This window comes from Rattus rattus, chromosome 5, assembly GCF_011064425.1.
Source record: "Rattus rattus isolate New Zealand chromosome 5, Rrattus_CSIRO_v1, whole genome shotgun sequence".
Lineage (NCBI taxonomy): Eukaryota > Metazoa > Chordata > Mammalia > Rodentia > Muridae > Rattus > Rattus rattus.
In genome coordinates this window covers 119307190-119320414 of record NC_046158.1, presented here as the reverse complement: position 1 = coordinate 119320414, position 13225 = coordinate 119307190, and the positions used below count along the sequence as shown (strand labels likewise).

General features: G+C 39.9%; 1 protein-coding gene across 3 annotated transcripts in view; it reads left to right on the top strand.

Annotated features, from left to right (window-relative positions):
• Positions 1-13225, top strand: part of Tasp1 (taspase 1) — a 227889-nt gene that overhangs the window by 56506 nt on the left and 158158 nt on the right. For all 3 annotated transcript variants that reach the window (XM_032904306.1, XM_032904304.1, XM_032904305.1), the window contains exon 6: positions 892-976. In XM_032904306.1, coding sequence (XP_032760197.1) covers positions 892-976 — 85 coding nt within the window. The remainder of the gene's footprint in view (positions 1-891; positions 977-13225) is intronic.

The following is a 13225-nucleotide window of genomic DNA, read 5'->3' as shown; positions in this document are numbered from 1 at the left end:
TCCAGAATATACAAAGAACTAAAGAATTTAAACCAAGGAAATAAAACTGACAATCAACCAATGAGCAAAAGGACAGAAGATAACAGTTTTCAGAAAAGAAATACATAAATGGCCAATAACTGAGTGTTCAGTATCAGTCACTGTCAAAGAAATGTAAACAGTAACTTCTTGAGATATCCCCTCTCCACAATCAAAATGACTATCATTAAAAAGTGTTACAGCAGCAGTCTCAACTAACCTGGACCCCCAAGATCTATCAGACAGCCTTCAACCAGGTAGCATACACCAGCTGGTATGAAGCCCCCAACTCATATACAGCAGAGGACTCTCTGGTCTGGCCTCAGTAAGAGAAGATGTACCTAACCCTCCCGCTACTTAAGGCCCCAGGAAGTGGAGAGGCCTGGCAGGTGGGGTGGAGTTAGTGGGTGGGGACATCCTCTTGGGGACAGGGTAGTGGTGGGGGTGGGGAGGGGAGAAGGAGGAATGGGATGAGGAACTGTTGGAGGGTGGACTGGGAAGTGGAAAATGACTGGACTATAAAAAATATTAAAGATAAATAAAATAAAATAATTATCATTCAAGTGGTGTGTGTGTGTGTGTATGTGTGTGTGTGTGTGTGTGTGTGAGAGAGAGAGAGAGAGAGAGAGAGAGAGAGAGAGAGGGAGAGAGAGAGAGAGAGAGAGAGAGAGAGAGAGAACAAGCGAGCCGCTGCCCTATAGTATCTTTAAGCTTTGTTGTGTTCATGTTCAGCTTGTGTTAGTACAGTTTTGGTGTATGTAAAGAAGAATTTCCAAGGTATTTTGAAGATATCTTATTGAAATAGCCACAAAAACAAAGTAGAGAAATGTGAAAACATTTCTGATTTCTTTTTTCTTTTTATTTACTTTATAGGAATCAAGAATCCAGTATCAGTTGCACACAGACTCTTGTGTGAAGGGCAGAAGGGCAAGCTGTCTGCAGGCCGGATTCCTCCTTGGTAAGCTCCTGCTGCCTTTGACTTCTGTTTGCCTTGCTACTGTTTGAAGGCTGCTTTAGCTCATTGGTGACACCTTTGCAACAGGATTGTGTGTCACTGAGTGCTAGTTAGAGTTATTTTCCTGTGAACCTCAGAACCTATCATAGATACCAAGGCCTAACGCCGAAAGTAATTAGTTTTGGGATATACTTAGACAAATCAGGACTATATTATGAATAGTTCTGATTCAGTTATTACCAGCACTAGTAATTGACAGTGTCTTGTTATTTTTACCTTGTTCATCTTACTGAGATAAAAAGGTCATTAGAACAGACTTGAAGATTAGTTTGTATATAAGGCAAATCAGTCTTTGATCATGGTGTCATCTCAATCATTGTGGTGAGAAACATGTATTAGGTAACTTATATCTGGACAGTGGGCTATATCATGAAAGGCCAATAAGATAGTCACGTTTTTAGAAAAGTACAGGGCAAATTTAAAGGTAAAAAGTGGACTAGAAAGATGTATGTCTCAGAGGCTAAGAGCACTTGCTTACAGAGGACCCTGGTTCGGTTCCCAGCACCCATGTGGCGTTTTACACCTATCTTTTTTTTTTTAAAGGTATTTTTTTCTTAAAGAATTTATTCATTTATTATATATAAGTACACTGTAGCTAGCTGTCTTCAGAAACAACAGAAGAGGGCATTGGATCTCTTTACAGATGGTGGTGAGCCACCATGTGGTTGCTGGGAATTGAACTCAGGACCTTTGGAAGAGCAGTTGGTGCTCTTAACCGCTGAGCCATCTCTCCAGCCCATTTTACACCTATCTTTAACTCTAGTTCCAAGGTATCTGATGCCCTTGTGTGACCTCAGTATATACCAGGTACATGAAAGCCATGTATGTATACATACTTATATACATAAACTAAAAAAGTACATTATAAAATTTTCTTTGCAGAGTATAAAGCTATAAACAGCCTAAATGTCTTTTGTTTTTCCCCGTAAAAAATTTCTTTCTAGTTCTATTGCTAAGTACGAAGGAGGAGGGAGACATTAGTACTAACTTACTCCAGGACACAATATATTCAAGTGAATGTTTATACAAAGTTTAAACTCTCACAAATGTAGAGGTTGAGAAGTTCAAGTTCATACAGTTCTAGCTTGTTTGGGTTGATGTGGGCTTTCTTCTTACCTTACAGATAGTTGTCCTCATTGGAAGAATATGGGAGAAGGCTAGGAGAGGAGGTCACAGAGGAACAATGGAAAGAGGAGTGTGAGAAGAGAGGAAAGAGGGGAGAGGAAGACAGAGAGAGAGAGAGAGAGAGAGAGAGAGAGAGAGAGAGAGAGAGAGAGAGAGACAGACAGACAGGAATGGAGACGAGTCAGGGGGTGAGGAATCAAGAGAGACAGAGACAGAGATGGGAGAGGAGCAGAGAGAGACAGAGACAGAGACAGAGAGAGACAGAGATGGGGGGGAACTGAGAGGGGGAGCATGTGACAGAGGTGGGTGGGGAAGGCCATTTCTTCTCCAAGTGCAGTGTCATGAGGAGTCTACCTTCATGGTGATCTCCCTCAGTCAATGGCACTAAAGTTTTATGGTGTAGAATTAAAAAATAAAGTTAACTTATGTTTTCTTTCTTTTTTTGATATGTTGAAATAGAGTCTCACTGCATATGTAGGTCTGGCTGGCTGGGACCTTGATTTATAGATCAGACTAGCCTTCAACTCAGAAATTTGCCTGCCTCTGCCTCCTGAGTGTTGGTATAAAGGTGTGTACTACCATGTCCAGCTTTAGTTTCTAAAACAAACAAACAACCCCCTTTCCCCCCAAACCTGCAAAATAATATGACTAACAATTTAATACCACCTAAGTTAGGACATAAAATGTCACCAAAAGATTTGAGGCTGTCTAGATTGAGGCAGTTGTTGGAATTACTTCATGTGCAGTTGGTGTCCTTTTCAGAAAGCCCCTGTCTATTCCTACACCTTGAAGCCTTCTCCTTATATCATCTAGTAGTTACAAAGGGAAGGCCCTACTTAAGGTCTTTGATTCATTTTAAATTGACTTTTGTCATGTGAGAGAGACAGATTGTGTATTCTGTTGTTATGGTTATGAAAACATGAGTTTTCCAGCATTCTTTATTGAAGACGCTTGTGTGCATGTGTGCCTGCGTGTGTGCATGTGTGTGTATTTTGGGGTTTCTACTTCGCCACATGATTCTGAGTGTAAAACATTGATTCAGTAGTGTCCTGGGTAGCTAAATAGTAATGCCAGGTAGGTTATGTATATCAAATATGTATATTCTGATGTGGGGTCTTGCTCTGCTGCTGAGGCTATTTTAGAACTCACCGGTTAGCATAGGCTGGCCTAGGACTCCTACTTTTGCTACCTTAGTTAAGGGAGGACAGGTATCTGTGACTATGCCCTGCTCTTAGAGAGGCTTTGGATTTAAAGTCTTCTTTTTTTCTTTTGTTGGATTACATTTTAAATGTTATCCCCTTTCCCAGTTTCCCTCCAGAAACCCACTATCCCATCTTCCCCTCCCACTGCTTCTATGAGGGTAATCCCTGACCCACCCACCCACTCCCTCCCACCTTCCCGCCCTGAAATTCCCCTACACTGGGGCATCAAACCTTGACAGGACCAAGAGCCTCTCCTCGCATTGATGCCCAACAAGGCCATCCTCTGTTGCATATGCAGCTGGAGCCATGGATTTGTCTATGTGTATACTCTTTGGGTAGTGGTTTAGTCCCTGGGAGCTCTGGCTATATAAATAAGGCTGCTATGAACATAATGTCTTTAATATATGTTAGAGCATCTTTTGGGTATATGCCCAGTAGCAGTATAGCTGGGTCCTCAGGTAGTACTATGTCGAATTTTCTGAGGAACTTCCAGAGTGGTTGTACCAGTTTGCAATTCTACCAAAAATGGAAGAGTGTTCCTCTTTTTCCACATTCTCATCAGCATTTGCTGTCACCTGAGTTTTTGATCTTAGCCACTCTGACTGGTGGAATCTCAGAGTTGTTTTGTTTTGCATTTCTCTGATGACTAAGGATGTTGAACATTTCTTTAGGTGCTTCTTGGCCATTCGATATTCCTCAATTGAGAATTCTTTGTTTAGCTCTATACCCCATTTTTAAATAGGGTTATTTGACTCCCTGGAGTCTAACTTGAGTTCTTCATATATTTTGGATATTAGCCCTCTATCAGATGTAGGATTGGTAAAGATCTTTTCCCAATCTGTTGGTTGCTGTTTTGTCCTATTGACAGTGTCCTTTGCCTTACAGGAGCTTTGCAATTTTATGAGGTCCCATTTGTCGATTCTTCATCTTAGAACATAAGCGATTGGAAATTTTCCCCTGTGCCCATGTGTTTGAAATTCTTCCCCACTTTTTCTTCTGTTAGTTTGAGTGTATCTGGTTCGATGTGGAGGTCCTTGATCCACTTGGACTTAAGCTTTGTACAGGGTGATAAGCATGGATCGATCTGCATTCTTCTACATGCTGACCTCCAGTTGAACAAGGACCATTTGTTGAAAATGCTGTCTTTCCCACTGGATGGTTTTAGCTTCTTTGTCAAAGATCAAATGACCATAGATGTGTGGGTTCATTTCTGGGTCTTCAATTCTATTCCACTGATCTACCTGCCTGTCTCTGTACCAATACCATACAGTTTTTATGACTATTGCTCTGTAATACAGCTTGAGGTCAGGGATGGTGATTCCCCTAGAAGTTCTTTTATTGTTGAGGATAGTTTTCTCTATCTTGGATTTTTTGTTATTCCTAATGAATTTGCAAATTACTCATTCTAACTCTGTAAAGAATTGGATTGATATTTTGATGGGGATTGCATTGAATCTGTAGATTGCTTTTGGTAAAGTGGCCATTTTTATTATATTAATCCTGCCAATCCATGAGCATAGGAGATCTTTCCATCTTCTGAAATCTTCAATTTCTTTCTTCAGGAACTTGAAGTTCTTGTCATACAGATCTTTCATTTGCTTACTTAGAGTCGCCACAAGGTATTTTATATTATTTGTGACTATTGTAAGGGTATTGTTTCCCTAATTTCTTTCTCAGTCTGTTTATCTTAGTAGAGGAAGTCTACTGAATTGTTTCAGTTAATTTTAAATCCAACCACTTTGCTGAAGTTGTTTATCAGGTTTAGGTGTTCCCTGGTCGAATTTTGGGTTCACTTATTATACATTATTATATCATCTGCAAATAGCAATATTTTTGACTTCTTTTCAAATTTGTATCCCTTTGACCTCCTTTTGTTGTCTGATTGCTCTGGCTAGGACTTCAAGTACTATATTGAATAGGTAGAGAGAGAGTGGGCAACCTAGTTTAGCCCCTGATTTTAGTGGGATTGCTTCAAGGTTCTCTCCATTTAGTTTGATGTTGGCTACTGGTTTGCTGTATATTGCTTTTACTGTGTTTAAGTATTTAAGCCTTGAATTCCTGATCTTTCCAGGACTTTTATAATGAAGGGGTGTTGAATTTTGTTAAATGCTTTCTCAGCATCTAATGAAATGATCATGTGGTTTTTTCTTTGATTTTGTTCATATAGTGGAGCACGTTGATGGATTTCAGTATATTAAACTATCCCTGCATCCCTGGGATGAAGCGTACTTGATCATGATGCATGATCGTTTTGATGTGTTCTTGGATTCGGTTTGCAAGAATTTTATTGAGTATTTTTGCGTTGATATTCATAAGGGAAATTGGTCTGAAGTTCTCTTTTGTTGTTGGGTCTTTGTGTGATTTAGGTATAAGCATAATTGTGGCTTCATCGAAGGAATTGGGTAGTGTTCTGTCTGTTTCTGTTTTGTGGAATAGTTTGGACAGTTTTGCTATAAGGTCTTTTATGAAGATCTGATAGAATTCTGCACTAAACCCATCTGGTCCTGAGCTCTTTTTTGTTGGGAGACTTTTAATAACTGCTTCTATTTCTTTAGGAGTTATGGGGTTGTTTAGATGGTTATCTGATCCTGATTTAATTTTGGTACCTGGTATTTGTCTAGAAAATTGTTTATTTCCTCCAGATTTTTTCGTTTTGTTGAATATAGACTTTTGTAGTAGGATCTGATAATTTTTTTGAATTTCATCAGCTTTTATTGTTATGTTTCCCTTTTCATTTCTGATTTCTGAATACTCTCTCTGTGCCCTCTGGTTAGTCTGGCTAAGGGCTTATCTATCTTGTTGATTTTCTCAAAGAACCAGCTCCAGGTTTTCTTGATTCTTTGTCTAGTTCTTTTTGTTTCTACTTAGTTGATTTCAGCCCTGAGTTTGACTATTTCCTGTCTTCTATTCCTCTTGGGTGTATTTGCTTCTTTTTTATTATAGAGCTTTTAGGTGTGCTGTCAAGCTGCTGATGTATGCTCTCTCCTGTTTCTTCTTGGAGGCAGTCAGAGCTATGAGTTTTCCTCCTAGTACTGCTTTCATTGTATCCCATAAGTTTGGTTATGTTGTGCCTTCATTTTTATTAAATTCTAAAAAGTCTTTAATTTCTTTTATTTCTTCATTGACCAAGTTATCATTGAGCTGAGTGTTGTTCAACTTCCACATATACATGGGTTTTCTGTCTTTTTTTTGTGATTGAAGACCATCCTTATTCCATGGTGATCTGATAGGATGCATGGGATTATTTCTATCTTCTTGTATATGATGAGGCCTGTTTTGTGACCAATTATATGGTCAGTTTTTGGGAAGAGACCATGAGGTGCTGAGAAGAAGGTCTATCCTTTTGTTTTAGGATGAAATGTTCTATAAATATCTGTTAAATCCATTTGGTTCATAACTTCCGTTAGTTTCTCTGTGTCTCTGTGTTTCTGTTTCCATGGTCTGTCCATTGACGAGAGTGGGGTGTTGAAAACTCCTACTATTATTGTGTGGGGTGCAATGTGTGATTTGAGCTTTATGAATGTAGGTCCCCTTACGTTTGGAACATAGATATTTAGGATTGAGCGTTCATCTTGGTGAATTTTTTTTCTGTGATGAATAGAAAGTGTTCTTTCTTATCTTTTTGGTGACTTTTGGTTGAAAATAGATTTTATTCGATATTAGAATGGCTACCCCATCTTGTTTCTTCTGACCATTTGCTTGGAAAGTTGTTTTCCAGCTTTTTTCTCTGAGATAGTGTCTGTCTTTGTCACTGAGGTGTGTTTCCTGAATGCAGCAATGTGCTGGGTCCTCATATGTATCCAGTCTGTTAGTCTGTGTCTTTTTATTGGGGAATTGAGTCCATTGGTATTGCCAGATATTAGGGAACAGTAGTTGTTGTTTCTTATCATTTTAGTTGTTAGAGATGGAATTATTTTTGTGTTTATCTTTTTTTGGGTTAATTGAAAGGTGATTACTTCTTGCTTTTTCTAGGGTGTAGTTTCCTTCCTGTGTTGGAATTTTTCATTCATTATCCTTCGTGGGGATGGATTTGTGTAAAGATATTGTGTAAATTTGGTTTTGTCATGGAGTATCTTGTTTTCTCCATCTATGTTAAATGAGTTTTGTGCTGGACATAGTAGCCTGGGCTCGCATTTGTGAGTTTTTTTAGGGTCTTTATGATATTTCCCTAGGATCTTCTAGCTTTCTTAGTCTATGTTGAGAAGTCTGGTGTAATTCTGATAGGTGTGCCTACATATGTTACTTGACCTTTCCCCCTTACTGCTTTTCATATTCTTTGTTTTGTGTATTTGGTGTTTTGATTATTATGTGATGGGAGGAGTTTCTCTTCTGGTCCGAACCATTTGGATTCTGTAGACTTCTTAGTTTATGGGCATCTCTTTGTTTAGGTAGGGAAGGTTTTTTTTTTTTTTTTCTAATTTTGTTCAAGATATTTTCTGGCCCTTTTAGTTGGGAATCTTTCCTGTCTTCTATACCTATTTGTTTTTAGGTTTGATCTTCTCATTGTGTCCTTGATTTCCTGGATGTTTTCTGTTAAGATCTTTTTGAGTTTTGCATTTTCTTTGAGTGTCGTGTCAATGTTTTCTGTGGCATCTTCTGAGATTCTCTTCTATCTCTTGCATTCTGTTGGTGATGCTCGCATCTATGACTCCTGATCTCTTTCCTAGGTTTTTTATCTCCATGGTTGTCTCCCTTTGTGATTTCTTTATTGTTTCTATTTCCATTTTTGTTCCTGGATGGTTTTGTTCAATTCCTTCACCTGTTTGTTTGTCTTTTCCTGTAATTCTTTAAGGGATTTTTGTGTTTCCTCTTTAAGGGCTTCTACCTGTTTACCTGTGTTGTCCTTTATTTCTTTAAGGGAATTTTTTTATGTCCTTCTTAAAGTCCTGTAAGATTGTGAGATGTAATTTTAAGTCAGAATGTTTCTTTTCTGTTTTTTTGGTGCATCCAGGACTTTCTGTGGTGGGAGACCTGGGTTCTGATGATGTCAAGTTGCCTTGGTTCCTATTGCTTAGGTTCTTGCACTTGCTTCTTATTATCTGGTTATCTCTGATGTCAGCTGGTCTTGCTGTCTCTAACATTGACTTGACCCTCCTCTTCCCTCAGGTGTGTTAGCACTCCTGGGAGACCAGCTGTCCCCTGGTGGGATTTGGGTACAGAGAGCTGTGGCACAGGGTCACAGTTAGCCACAGATAGAAAACAGGAAAGATCCTGACCCAGATTGTTCCTCGGGTCCCTTGGAGCAGAAGTGGTAGTCCTACCTTAGCTGTGAGGTGTGCCAGCCAGCACTACTGGGAGTTCAGCTTTCTCCCAAAGTGATCCAGGCACAAAGCTATGGCCCAGGGTCAGCCCTGGGTGCAGAAGGAAATTGGAAAGGAGGTATTTCCTTTTCTTCCCTTCACTAGATCTTGCAAGCATTATGTCCCTGAACTGTTTCCATAATTGTAGGTGTTCTAGTTTGTTTCTCTGTTGCTACACTAATCATTAACCGAAACCACGTTAGTGGAGGGAATGGTTCATGTGGCTTCCCTTTCCCTGTCACAGTTTACCACTGAGGCAGAACAGACTAGGAACACCAGCGGAGCTGGAAGTAGGCGGTGAAGTAGAGACCTGAGGATTGCTGAGTACTGGCTCGATTTCTTTGGATTGGTCCGCTACCTTTGTTCATAAAGTGCTTCTCAGACATACCCATGGGCCAGACTGAGGGAGCTAACGCCATCGCTGATCACTCCTCCTGGGTGTGTCACCTGAAGTTAGTTCCCACTGTGGGTGTTGTTATCTCCATACTCCTCAGTCGGTTGAGGAGCAGCTCTGTTGGGCTCATGTACAGTTCTGTGACTCTCCGCCTACTTCTCATTTATTCTCTTGTGGTATCCAGGCTCCAGCCAGTCACATGCGTCTAGTTTGTCATTTCTCACTTTTAGTTATTTTCATACATTCGATTAATATCTTTTAAAACAGACTTTTGTCTTCATGAATGTACATGAGTGGGGTGAGAAATTTATTTTACAATCTTTGCTAACTGGTTTTATTACTTTTAGATTATGTTGAATCCCCCCACTTCCCCCCAACCCTTTTCTAGGTTGTAGTTTTCTGTTTGGCAGGCTTTTTTTTTTTTTGTTAGATTGCAGGCAATGTGAGTTTTATATTTTTTTGGGGGGGGTATTGAATGTTTTTATATTTTAATAGACATTCTAAAATTTTATTTCAGAATGTGGTTAAGTTGTTTAAGAAGTTTGATCCTTCTCAGGTCTCTTTAGACTTTGTTTCACAAGGCTAGAGAATGTATTTATCTTTGAGTTTGCATTGTTTCAAGGCAAACTTCTTAGTGTTTAGCAAGTGCTAATAGCGGAGGAAGTTTCCCCTGGGTTGTGGGAGCGAAGGTGTTCCTGGCTCTGTCTGAACTTGGGCTTGTTTCCTTTGCAATTGGTAGGTTTTGTGTAATCTCCTCTTTCTTAAGCTGCGATCAACATTCAGGAAACTACTAAAAAGGTGCTCTCTCTAAATCTCTGGAGTCCCTCTGAGCAGTTGTTTCCTCTGTGGTATTTTGTCCTGTAAACTCTAGCCATTCAGGCTTCTGGTGGTCCAGTTCCATCTCTTTGCCTTAGAGACTGCTGGGCTCCTCCACTGTGGCCGAGAACCTCTCTGATTGTAGCAAGGTGGGTTTTGTTTTGTTTTGTTTTTTTCTTTTCTACAAGATAACAGTCTTTTGTTGCCTGGTGTGTAATGTCTAAAACTGTTGATTTTCATATTTTGTGTTTTTTTCATTGTTTTATACAAGAGAAAATAGGACAAGTTTTATTCTATTGCTCTTATCTTCCCTAGCAGTGACGAATCTTTACATACCTGGAAGCTCACTGTATATATCTATAGTAGTTTAAGTAGATTTTTCTAGTACATGTATCAGTTTAACCAGATTTATCATTTTTTTAGTTTACTTTGTATTTTTACTTTATAAAGAAAAGGTGTTTTTGTTTTTAAAAAAAGTTATTTTGACCCTTAGAATCCATTCAGTCTCACCTACTCCCATATACTATTTTTTTGTATGACTTATCTCTTCCTATGTACTGATAGTGACACTCCCGAGCCTCACAATATGCTCCTTAATGCATTAGTCTGGGCCTGATGCTTGTTTCCTAATCCGGGCATGATAATTGGCTAATTCCTATATTTGTACATTGTGGTTTATATGGTTGCATTCATTGTCTTAAAATGATACATAGCTTTTTAGAATAAGACACAGTTTGAGATATAGAACATAGTCCATGGTACAGAGTGTGTGGAATCCATCCACATCATATTGTGCTTACGGCCATCTAGTTATTCCTCACATGTGCATCTACTTACTCAACACGTGTGTGCTGGCTGCTTGCTGGCTGCTATGTGTGGAGGCAGGAAAGCTACTGGGTGCAAACTGAAGCTCCTCACATCCACGTGGTGGTAGCTGTTAAAGCAGGAAGCTGGTTTAAGGGACAGAGAGTCAGTACACAGTAAGTCTTTTCCTAAGATGTCCTAAATAAAACGTTTGTTATCTGTGGCTCCTAGAGGCAGGACTCTGTAACCCGTGCTGGCCTGAAATTCACTGTGTAGCTCAGGCAGTCTTTCTGCCTCAGCTCTTGAGTTACCGGGATTATGGGTGTGTGGTACCATGCCCAACATTGGTTAGGTGGATTGTTGTGTTTTATGAGTTTGATGGTTTGTTTAAGAAAACTCAGTTTTTTGTCTTGATCTCCTGGTCCGCACCTATAATCACATCACTTGGGAAGCTACTTCAGGAGCACTGTGAATTAAAACCTATCTGGGATTCATGGAGAAATCCTATATTAACAGATATTTGAATTCCAATTATATCTTGAATTTCCTTTAAAAATAATTGTGGAAATGCTGTTCATGAGTAAAACGACAGTATGTTCACAGATACCCAAACAGTGATGATCTGTCAATTTCATTGACTATTGTAACAGAATGTAGCTATTCATCACATGTATAGCTTAAAATAGTAATGTCTTTCTCACAGTTCTAAAGCTCAGGATCCTAAGGTAAACAACTTAGCAGCTGTAGTGTCCAGTGAGAGCTTAGTCCTTTCTGTGTGGACCCTGCTCACTGAGTCCTGTGGTGAAGGGCAATGCAGTCCAGTGGATCCTTAACTCTATTCAGTAGGGCTCTCACTGGCTTTGGGACCTAACCACCTACTCACCCCTTCATAGGCCATACCTCCCCCCAACACTATCCTAAAACTGTTCAGAACCAGATTTCAGAATATGAATTTTGTCATATCAGAGGACAAAAACTTTCAAATCAAATTTGTCATGTATTTTTGAAAAAAATTTGTGATAAAAAAATTGAAACATGCTCAGCAGATCGTTGTGTGGGTGAAGGGCTTGATCATAGCACCCAAGTAGAAGGCCTGTATGATACTGCATGCCTGCAGTCCCTACTTTAGGGGTGGGAGGTGAATAGACACAGGTGAATCCCTGTTGTTGTAAAAATATAAAAAATAAAAAAAGTAAGGTTGTCTTTTATTCCCCTTAGGTCCTGCACCGCAGTGCCTCGAGTTATCTCCTAGATATCTTGTCTCAGTCAGCAAACTGTCTCACCCGCTCTGCTCCATCCCATATCACACTGCCAAAGGCCTCTCTCTGAGCCTGGCAGCAATCTCTCTACTTATCTAGTTCCCAAGGCAGGTTTCCATGCCAGAAACACACATCCCAACTCTGTGATGGCCCAGACCAGCTGCCACACACTTTCTTACACTTAAATCACTACATGAAAGAACACACAACACAATAACCTTTGATCCAATTGATAAGATATAATTGCCCACCTAAACATACAAAGCCCAGTACCATCCATCCCTTAAGAACATTAATAACAACCTGTAAATACACAGAGCGGAATCTTTTTTTTTTTTTTTAGTGTAGAATAGAGTTTATTTAGGGCATGGGAAGGGGAGTAGAGAAGGGAGTAGAGGCAGAGAAGGACATAGAGAGAGAAGGAGAAAAAAAAAGGCCAGGAACACGTGGAGAGAGAGGGGGGAGGGGAAAGAAGAGAGAGAGAGGGAGAAAGGGGTCAGGGAGAGAAGAGTCAGTCAACAGAGCGGAATCTTAACGTCACCAGCCATATTGTCCTGCCACGGCTTCTCTCCCTCTCCCTCCTGTCTCTTCTTCTTTTATCGTTCCAGTTTCCTCCTCTTCCTCAAAACTTCTCTCTCGCCCGTCCTTCCTTCTTGTCCAATGACAGGCCTCCTTCTTGTACCTGCCCTCACCTGTACTTTACAAATTAAATGGGGAGAAGGTTCTGGTGAAGTCACCCGTCCTGAGTGACTAGGCAGCTGTCCTTGGGGCAGTGGAATTAGCTTCAAAACACAGATAACTCCAGGGCAAACCACAACACATCCCTGCTGGCTAACCAGCCAGTCTGAAGTGCTTGAACTGGAGGTTCACCGAGAGACCTTGACTCAAAACAAAAAAAATGATTGAGGAAGAGACCTGGTGTTGACTGCTGGTCTCTTCATGTCCATGCATGGGTGCAGGAATACATGCACCTATATCACACACATATCAGCATTTCATTCCCCCAAACACAACACACACATTATACAAACCACACATATATTATGTGCATAATACAAACTATATCATTGTACACACATCACACACATTACATAACACATTATATACACCACACACATCATACATATACACTACACACACATTACACACATTGCATGCACATCACACACACATACATTATATATCAAACTTGTATTACCCACATTACACATGCCATACACACATAGTGCATACACATTACATATATTACATATACATCATACACATCACACACATCACATACACATCGTATA